Source organism: Solanum tuberosum, unplaced genomic scaffold (genome assembly GCF_000226075.1).
Source record: "Solanum tuberosum cultivar DM 1-3 516 R44 unplaced genomic scaffold, SolTub_3.0 scf00095, whole genome shotgun sequence".
In the NCBI taxonomy this organism is placed as follows: Eukaryota; Viridiplantae; Streptophyta; class Magnoliopsida; order Solanales; family Solanaceae; genus Solanum; species Solanum tuberosum.
Genome location: NW_006239021.1, coordinates 118,073 through 128,651, shown reverse-complemented (window position 1 = coordinate 128,651; position 10,579 = coordinate 118,073). Strand labels below are relative to the sequence as shown.

Below are 10,579 nucleotides of genomic sequence, written 5' to 3'. Positions count from 1 at the left end.
CCCCCCCCCCCCCAACCCTCTTTTTCTTCCTGTTCTTGAAGTTGAGACAAGGGTGTGTTGAGGATGTCCTTCTATGGAATCACTAAATCAAGTAAAATCTCAATTGTTTAAAACAATCAGAGATTAAGGCAAACCCCTTCAAAAAGCTACATGGTAAGCAAAAAAATGTTGCTTTTTTCTTCTTCTTTTTTCTATATGATGGTAAAACCCTAGGAGATGTAGTGTATAAAAAATCTTTTTTAAAAAATTTGCGATGTAGTGTTAATTTCTTCAAGAAAAAACAAGTTACATAAAGAAAAAGAAGTTTGCTTTAAAGAGAAAAAGGGGTACCTGATCGGAGATCCGTTACCGGAAGTGAAGAGCAGAGTTTAAAAGTGTGATGGTGGTGGAGTTTTCCGACAATATCTCAAACATTGGGAAGCATCTCTTTGCTTTGTCTTTTGAGTCTTTCGGTGCTCGCACGCCTTATGAGTTTGGTGCTTTCTGTAATTGATTGCCACACCCACTTGCTATTAATTACTGCCTCGGTTTCTAATTACTTATCTATTTTTAAATTAGCACACCTATTATGAAAATAATTATTGATATGGTGAATTTACCATTTTATCCCTATTAATTATGAAGTTGATGGATTAAAAATTTAAGATTTTCAAGAAATTATACATTTTTCAAATAATTAATTGAGGGTATAATAAGTAAAATTATTTTGTCCTTTCTTGATTTATCAAAATGGACAAGTAATTATGGATAACTATAAAAAGAAAAATTGACAAGTAATTAGGGACAGAGAGAATAGTATCGTAGCACTCCCTTCTTTCTATTCCTTTTTATTGTTTTTTTATGATTTTATTAATTTTTAAAGCAGTACTTCTTAAATTACATTAATTAATATTATTTGACTTTTAAAAAGAAACTATAACAACTAAAAAAGAGAGAGAGAGTAGTAAAATATTCTCATGTTTATGAGATACTTACTCTGTTCACTTTTACTTGTATGATATTGACGATAAAACACACAAAACTTTTGTTTTTTTGATAGGTTAAAATTGGCAAATAAAAATAAATATTTATTTTTAAAGTATTAGATAAAGAAACGGAAATAGACGGAGAGAGTACAAGTAATAAAAATACTACAAAGATAATAAAATGTAGAGAAAGAAGTTGGGGAGAAAGGTTATCTTTCTTTTGAGATTAATTAATAAATAAAAGAGAATTGAGATTGATTAATAAATAAATAAAAGAGATTTGAGATTGATTTATAAATTAATTAATTTAGCTTGTGATTTATAGAATTGAAAAGTTATTACAAAACCTTTTAAGTTGCTTGTAAATCGTAAGTTGTCTGATTGAACTACTTATAACTTGTAAGTTATTTTGTAAAGTATTTCAAAAAGTTATTTACAATATCATCAATTTTTGAATGCATTTGATGCCTTTTTTCTTTCTAGTAATGATTAGATCATTGAATGGCTGACCTTATACAATTGACTTCAAACTGAAAATTGGATAGTGAGAGCTCTGTTACAAAACCCTACCCTTCGACTCTTTTTATCATTTTAGTTAGGCCAGCAAGAAATTGATAAATACTTTATACTAGTCGTTTTTGCTTTTCAAACATTTTTAACCCAGTAACTATCTCCAACGAAAAAAAAAAACTAATTATCTAACACTTTTTTTTATCTATATAAATAAAATTTAAACCCTGTTTAATTAGAATGTCTGTCATAACCTTGGGCTGTGAGACAAACTTTTTGTAGACAATATGTTTAAAATGCCTTTCATGATAGTAACACCAACAGCTCCCTACAACATTTTGATTTAAGCAAAATAAGTTATCATTCTGATTTCTGACCATAAAAAAACACCAACAACCACCAGTAACATTACCAATAAATTTAAACTTTGCAAGGAAAGAGAGGAGAAATCGCGAGAAAACAATGTAAAATATCAATGTTAATGACTTGAATATATGAAACTACAATTTATATCAGTAACCTGAACGTGTTCACTATCTATGAATCGAAAACAACCAGTAAATGTACACCCTTCAAAGTCTTTCACCTCATGACTAACATCTGCAGTGCCACATCTTATACTCATTGATGCTCTAGAAGTTTATAGAGAGAGACCAGAACTGAGAGATAAAAAAAACAGAACTTTAACAAGCCACATATGGATCCATACAGACTTCAGAAGAGATGTTGCAATGGTTGAAAGAGGAAAGAAGAACTGTACAATGATGGGATTGGCATGAGCATAAGTTGATAACATTATGGACATAGATTCAATTGTGGTTCCTAACTATATATATGTAACATGTCAAGACATACATATTCTTCTACTGTTTAGGTTTTAGGATTTTTATTTTCTCCCTTTTCTCTGAAGAAACATGAGTAGTGAACCTTCTTGCTACCTAATTTATGTGAAAATCAGCATGTAATAGCTTGCTATGTTTGTGAAATTGGACATAATGAGTCAGACAACCAGATCATGCATCATCGCTTGGGCCTGGGTATGCTGGCAGACTCATTATCCTCTTGTCAACAACTGGACTTCCAACTGTAAAATGATAGAGGCTCTGAAACTTTGATCCTTTCAACCCAAGAACTTCATGTACTGGCAACAATCACACAAAAGGTAACAGTTTAGTTGCACTAAACATTCAATTAATCTAGTCGAATAAAGTTATCAAGCCAAAACACAACACCACTTGCTAATTATCTGGGAGAGGAAAGGGGAAGATAAAAAGGGACACTATAGAATGAATGGGTATATTCATTCACACATGTCAAATGACAAAAGATCCTGAAGAATGATAAATGCATATGTTCAGGTTCACATTTCACTAATACAATTACTAAGATGTTTTGTGCTTCAGAAGTAGTACATACGTAAAAAAATTTATGTGACAGATCGAAAAAACAAGGTGATTTAAACAGAAGTTAATTAATTGTCTTTACACTAAAAAAAGATATACAGTATGAACCACAGTAAGCTAACCCTACAACCAGATTGTGATAGACTAATGCCTGAATACATGTATCAGAAAAAAAGATATATAATGAAGTGTTACACTGATAAACCTCGCAGTCTCTAACTCTACCTTCAAGAACTTATTGCTCTGTAATTCTAATTCAGTGTTCATGATTCTCCAGCCTCTTACATCTACCTATTCAAGAAAAGAGATGGTGGCGATACTCTTGCTTCAAGTAGACAGTGACCAACTCTTTCCTTTCAGAAAGAGATGCTAGAATTTTTTTTGGAACTATAGTATAGTCATACACAGGTGAACCACTTACTACTACCAGTAGATAGTCTGACTTATAAGAATTTTTTCTCTTCCCGGGTGCCTATCTATTTTCAATTCCTTTATTCTTTTCTTCCCTTGTCCTTTTTTCTTTTGGGGGAAGGGGGTTGAAAGTGTGTCATTGGTGATGGGACTGATTGGTGCATCATTACACAAGCTAATAGCTGGTTCAACCTGAACTGGAAGGATATGACATGCCAAGTTCAGGTTGTCCTTTCCCTTTTATCTTTTTAGGTGTCTTTTTGTCTTTAAGACTGGGAACGGGCAATATCTGAAATTAGATCAGTATATCTTTTTACGCATCTTAAGCAGAAATTATAATTCTAAGATGTTACTGAGTCCAAATTCCATGAAATTATTACTAAAAAAGATTCTGCAAGGAAAGAGACTAATCTATGTTAATGCTTCAACAATGGTAAGTTTGACTTTGAGACTTCTCTATAATCTCTACCTAATAGAGTTTGCTGGAAGCCTGAACTAAAAGGATATCTTTAACTGTACTTTTCATGGAAAATTTTGTAGAATAAAACATTACAACACAATAGCAATCCAATTATTTGATACTTGGCTTCATTTAAGGTTTTTAAGGTCCTTTGCCTTCAAACTTACTGTTATTTAGATGGAGGAGATAGTTAACTATATATATAAATAACGATCTCAAAAGTCTATTTTTTAATAATGATATTAATTTGCAGATATATATACTGCATGACACAACATCCACGTGCAACGCCACTGTGAGACTAGTACTTCTATTACAAGTTAAAGAGAAAAGAGAGGGTATGGAGGGTATACCAGGATCATCAAACAAACAACCACTTCTATTACAAGTTAAAGAGAAAAGAGAGGGTAGGGAGGGTATACCAGGATCATCAAAGAAACAACCAATCCCGGTAGCAGAGATGCCAACTGCATGCGATTCAAGATACAAAACTTGTCCGAGCACTCCTGTCTCCCAAAATAGCCGTGGGTACATCCAGGAACCCTTGTTGCGCAAAGTGGGCTCGAAATGTGCAATCATGCCCAAGCTGAAGCAGCCATCACTAGCAATGTCCTGTACAATAAATATCCATAAAAAGAGGTCACTTGAAGCATGACAAGCAACAAATGAGCTTGATCTGACTGTAAAGTTCAGCTAGCATCACAATTCTACATAATATGCCATTTGATAGAGAGAAAACAAGTAAAGGATCATCTCTATTTGCCATCAAGATATATTAAGTTGGGGAAAATGTTTGTTTTACCCTTGTCTTTAGCTTTATTTCACTGGAAGACACATATTGATCTCTAGTTGAAGAATGGAAACACTTCATTCAAATATACTCAGATTTCTAGTCTACATAATAGAAGCACTTTTAATGAAGGAGAGGAAAAGAAATAATATTTTTCGGCTACTCAACCATGATTCCTTTTTCAATGGTAACAACTATTCATAAATCTTACTATTAGTTTTATAATGACAACTTTTTCGGAAAACTTATGCCACAGACAATATTATAGGAACCATAACTGTAATATGGATGATGGATCTGTGAGCAAAAGCACATAAGAACAAGATAATAGAGAAGCGGGGGATGAAATTGTGGATATGAAGCGAAAACATGTTACGACACTATATCTTTTGGTCCTGAGAATCTGATCACAGAATACGCACTGAATCACATACGTATAAGTTATTTGCAAGTATGATCATATATTCATATCAAAGAACAACAAACAACAAGAAAAATAAAGCTTCAACCCAAACTAAATAGAGCAAGCTCTGTGAATTTCCAATGTCTGTTCGGATCCATTTGGTCCTGTTTCATTCCAGAATTTATAATTTTTTATCCCAGCTAATATGACTTGTAAAAAAAATCCTCGCTAATTGATCATATTAAAGAGCACAAAATAAGTACCTGATGGCATGACAATCGTTTTGAAAGCTCCCTGCAGTCTCCACTTGCAAGCTCATATAAAGGAAGATCATCAGGACAACCATCTGGTTTCACCCATTTAAACTCATCTCTAGTAGCTTTCTTAAGATCATCCAAATGGCTCTCGTTTCTCACCAAAAAATATAATCCGTTCGGCAAGCCAACAATTCTATGAACAAACAGAGCAGCATGGACTTCACTATCCCAATCAAGTGACCTAAATGGCAATGCCAATTGCCTAACATGTTTCTTTCCACCGTGTGAACCAGAAGGCATACAATGCAATAATATCTGATAAAATGTTTCTTTGGACATTGCGGTAGAACCATCCATATCAACTGCACTCCTCCGCTTTCTAACCACTTCCCTTAAAGTTAAATCTTTATAAGAGCTTTCACTAAATGTTCCACTACTCTGGAATGGATCAACTGCTGATAAATTAGACATTGTTAATGGCTTTTTCGCTGCTTCAGCTGTTCTATATATAATATCCCAACAAATGTGCTCTTTACTAAGGACATTAGGCTTGCCTTTCCAATCCAAACCTGAAAACTCCGAAATAGCACAGCTCAACTCCTCATAATCCACTTCAAATTCACTCAAACCACTAGGGAAAACCAAAAGAACACAATCTGGAAGCTCAAACTCAATCTCTGGCATTGCCCCTTTCACGGGCCGAGATGGGATTTTAAACTTGGGAAAATTTTCAACGCCCGTTAACTTCTCTAACTCCTCGTAACCTAATCCATCTAGAACTTTCACATCCCATCCAAGCCCTGCTGCTGCCATTGAAACAGCAGCAATAGCATGACCCACATCATGATTACAATACCTAAATGCCCTTTCACCATACTTCCAAGCTTCCCTCCAAAAAATAGAGGATAACCCAATAAGGAAAGAATTTTCAGGGAAGAATCTTGTGAAAATCCCAGATGAGAATTGGGCTCTAATTTCCAAAGAATGTTCTTTTGGAGCATAATGAGCCACAAAACCTTTGTCTGATACAGATTCAACAGGTGGACAAATAATATACGCTTCAGTTGGATGGAGATTTCCGCTACTAGGGTTTACACGAAGGGACCAAGTTGAAAACCCAGTCGATTTCCAAGCTGATAAGGCTAAAGAATCGTAGAAAAGCTGAGAAATTGTGGAATCCGAAATGGGTTTGGGAAAAGGGAGAGTCTTGAAAACTGATGCGTAAAGAGGAGATTCATCAGAATATGGAGGGTGTAACAGAGGGATAAGTGGAGAAGAAACATAACGGCGAAAAGGGTTGGGTTGATTTGCCCAATCAAGACCACGAGGGCCACGAGCGTAGTTGGTGAAGGAATGTTTCGTTTCTTTATGGTACTTCAAGACTTGGGCTAATGAAGCTTGTTTTTCTTCGTCTTCTTCTTGTTGATGAGTTGTTTGTGATGATGAAGTGGACATGGAGTGAATTGGGATTAGTTTTCTGGTGGTGGTGGGGAAGAAAAAGAGAGGTTGCCGGTGGAAGGGAAGATGAAATCTGTGATGGAGAAGAGGCATATTTCTTCTGTTCTATTTTTGTTTCTGCAACTGTCAACCATATTCTGGAGCAAGAATTTTGGAATAGTGCTTGAAGTTTTTGGAATGTTGCAATTTCTAGTTTGAGATTCCAAATTAGAGTTTAAAGTTCTAGAGTTAACTTTCAATTCTACGCGACATAAAACTCTACCTTTCAATAAAATCTTGAAAGTAGCTCAACTCTCTATTTTCGTAACACACAACAAGTCACTGTATAATACTTCTTCCGTGGTAATTTATAGGGAAAATGATCAAAAATACCCTTCAACTTTGTTTTATTGGTGGATTATGTTCTTACTGTTAAAATGAAGTTATTTTTATCACTGTCCGTAACTAATTTCATTATTTGTTCCCCTCAAGTGGATGGAAAGCCCCAAATCAATTAAAATTATCCAATTTTAACCGAATCTGACCCACTTAACTGCCATTATACTATAATGTTTTAAATTTGTTATAATTTGGTGTACACCACATATATTATGTGGTAATGTATTGTAAATAGTGTGGTCCATAGGCTTAAAAGTATTTGCCTTCGACGAAATCATTTAAAATAATCAGGTTGAAGAGGAAGTAATTTAGCAAATCGTATGGGATACGAACTTGTGCCTTTGGAAGTGTAACTTCTCCAGCATGAATTGTTTTATATCTCTTGAATACTTTGGATTCAAAGTGGATATAGTAGTACACGTTTTTGCTAGTCATGAGTTTCATTAAACAATTCTCATGGCAAGTCTGATTAACCATATCTTCACTTGTAAGACTTCCTTTTAGCAGAAAAGAAACATGCGATTTCAGTCGGGGTTATGTAGATTCTTTTGCACTCTGGAACATCTAAGATTTATTAGAACTTGTGAGTCTGACTTTAAATAGATTGAATACCAAATAATGAATGATTTGATGGAACAGAGTTGCTGCACTTAAGATAGAAGTAAAAACTTCATGAAGGAAGACCTGGGCAAAAATCTGTTGTAAGAAATGGAAATAATGCAGAACTATTTGGAGCTGGACAGATAAAGAAAGATGTGCAGAAAAGATGTGGGCGCGTTTGAAATAATGATACGGAAGAGGGCAGGGCACAAGCAGAGAAAATGAAGAAGTAAACTGGACTTGTGACAGAAAAGGAATAACAGGGAAAAAGAGAATGAGATGGAATAAGAGGTTTAGCGTATGATGTTGCAATTGGAGGATAACTCAAGCGGGATGATGGAGGGAGATAGAGAGAGAATGGAGATATTTGCAACACGATTTTACATATTAAAACTATGAGATCCATACTATATCATCCATTAGTATAGATGATGTAGTTTGTATGAAAACAGATAAGAGAGAAGGGTACAGGCAGAGAAGAGAACAAGTGAATTAGACATCTGAGAGAAGGGAACAAATAACTAGAGAGGAAGAAGGAACTCAAGGCGGAAAAGGAAAGAGAGTGAAGAAGATATCTGGAACACGGTACGACAAAATTTGTTCCCTAACATGTTCATATCACCTTTAAAGAGGTAGTTTTGACTCTCACTATAGTGGAAAATGTCATAAGCTCCAAATATGATGGAACACCTATAAATTGTTTTTCGCAGATAGAAACATATGACTGTGATAATGATGACTGATGACAATGAAATCAAGTAGACACAAAAGCTATAGGGATTAGTAAGATCCTTAATATAGCAAAATGATTCTCTTGCGACAAAGACTTCCTAGTTAGACTTTTTTGTTGATGTTATAAAATACCTCCTAGTCGCTTATCAATCCTTTCTGATCTAATTTTCTCTCAAGCTACTTGCACTAGGAATTCCAACTGTAGCACTTAGGAAACAAGTTTAACCAAACAAGTCACTACAAAGGTTAAACAAGCCAATGAAAAAGCACAAAATTTATGCTATAAGAACTACGACTCTATCCCAAAGCAAGTTGGGTTTGGCTATACGAATTTTAGACTACATTGGCAAAAACTCTTCGTTATTCAAAAAAATAAGAAAAAGAACAATCATAAGAGAAGGTAAGTTGAGAGAAGGTTGGAAAATGCTAACCCTGCGTACACAATTTAGCAATAGGAGTAAGGATGGTGGAAGCCTCTTGTTAATATGAGCATCTTTTTGTGGTGTCAATCTGGTTCCCAAGTCCAACTACTGAGCTTTGACTTATTTAGCTGTTAAAGCTTGTAATTCAACTGTCTGATCTCATTACATGTGAACAAAGGAATGCTTTGTTTTGTTTTTATTTTAGGTTTTTATCATTATGTTTTCCAGGAGCATTTGTATTTGGGTTTAAGGGGATGTGAGTTTTTTTTTTTTATTCTTCTGTCAAAAGGAAAACACAACAAGTTGGAAGTTGACCTTCTCTTTTTGTTTGAATTCAAAACATTTCATTAGTTGTCTTCTTATAAATTTAGGCCTTGACACGACACATAATTATCGTTTCCTTTAGCAAGGTTTAATTGAGAAATAAAGGTCATTCTTGATCTTAGCACACTAACTTAAGCCTAACATTATCAAGATTAATTGATTGCATATTTCTCTACCTTGTCTCGAGATCTGAAAATTGAAGCTGCATAAAGCTTTTTTGTTCTGTTGTGGTTACTTATTTTTGGGATCCTTGGTTAGGTGATGCTAACAATGAATTTTGACAGGACATACCGAAATAAGGTTTCTACTGCAAATTTTGTTCCCTGGCCAATAGAAATAAGGTTTTGTGAACCTAACTATGCCACTAATTACGCCAAGGTTGGTCGTGCTTTCAGCTATTAATTTCCCTTATGAGGTAGCAACTATAATTAACTAAACTGACAGTTCATGCTAGCTTATATATAGTTGTATCCTCATCATGTTTGCATCATCTCTTTCCTACACAGTTTGAGATATTGGTTCAGAGCAAAAGGAAAACTTTCAGATGATCAGGTTTTACATAGGTAAGCTATCAGTTCTTCATCTAATTAGCTAAGCTCATACTTAAAAGGAGCAAAGCAATCTGTTTTATCTCAGCGAGAGACTCTCGTGAGTAGATTTGTTATTGATAGAGAAAGAGTTCTAAAGGATACTTGAGGACTTGGGGTACACAAGTGAACACAACTTTGTTATCTGCACTTCTTTGGGTATACTCAGTCCGACTGCTTATAATGCACGTGGCTTTGTGTGGGGGCAAATGTTTAATAGGAAGGGAGAGGTAAAGTACTAGTTCTGTGAAGTGTATTTTGTGAGCTACCAAAGTATGTTTTGTTCGTTTTATTTTCTTGCTTTGCTAATGTGCTTATTTATCATATTTTCCTTAATATTGACCGATAAAAAGTTATTTCGTACTATTTTTGTTTTTGCTTAGTTTTTTTATTGAAAAAAATCAGCTAAATAGGTTGAGTGACTTAAGTAAAACACTTATAGTTGAGTGACTTTCTATGGATGACTTTTGAATTAAAAATCAAAATTAAGTGACTTTCGAGTGATCATATGAAATATTATCATCTCTCATAAGTTTATATCAAAACAACACTTTGGTTAGCTAATTAAAAACATTGCAAGTGTGTGTATATATATATATATATATAATATTACTATATATAATAAGTGGGAATATCTACTACTTAGCACATGACAAGTGTTGGATGATATGTGTTTGATAGTGTTGTACATTCTTCTTTTATGGTTGTACCTTTAAAATTTATATTATTGGACAATTTAACATCATTAATTACCTACTACTTTATTAGCCAAAAAGTTTGACCTCATTTGGGCCCATTTATTATTTATATGTTTTCAATTTTCAATATATGTTGTTTATCTAATTCTTTTTTCCAACCTTTTATTTTAAACTTCTTGAA

At 34.1% G+C, this 10,579-nt stretch overlaps 2 protein-coding genes across 2 annotated transcripts in view; both read right to left on the bottom strand.

The window, feature by feature from the left end:
- LOC102602829 (IRK-interacting protein) overlaps window positions 1-492 on the bottom strand; it is a 9,308-nt gene extending 8,816 nt beyond the window's left edge. Inside the window, exon 1 of the mRNA XM_006347822.2 lies at window positions 331-492. The gene's annotated coding sequence lies outside the window, so the exon portion shown is untranslated. The remainder of the gene's footprint in view (window positions 1-330) is intronic.
- A 1,643-nt stretch (window positions 493-2,135) lies between these two features.
- LOC102602495 (uncharacterized) lies at window positions 2,136-6,937 on the bottom strand. The gene is made up of 3 exons (XM_006347821.2): window positions 5,206-6,937; window positions 4,172-4,361; window positions 2,136-2,616 (listed from the first exon to the last, which is right to left on the bottom strand). Exons 1-3 carry the CDS (start codon window positions 6,748-6,750, stop codon window positions 2,489-2,491), a joined length of 1,863 nt encoding a protein of 620 aa, XP_006347883.1. The 5' UTR covers window positions 6,751-6,937; the 3' UTR covers window positions 2,136-2,488.
- Between the last annotated feature and the right edge of the window lie 3,642 nt (window positions 6,938-10,579).

What these genes read in the sequence shown, in the direction of transcription:
- LOC102602495 (XM_006347821.2), bottom strand. Translation starts at nt 6,750, where the DNA reads ATGCCTCTTCTCCATCACAGATTTCATCTTCCCTTCCACCGGCAACCT. An exon ending in AACGATTGTCATGCCATCAG is followed by an intron (nt 4,362 to 5,205) that starts GTACTTATTTTG and finishes TTTATTGTACAG; the next exon opens with GACATTGCTAGTGATGGCTG. An exon ending in TTGTTTCTTTGATGATCCTG is followed by an intron (nt 2,617 to 4,171) that starts GTATACCCTCCC and finishes GATTGTTGCCAG; the next exon opens with TACATGAAGTTCTTGGGTTG.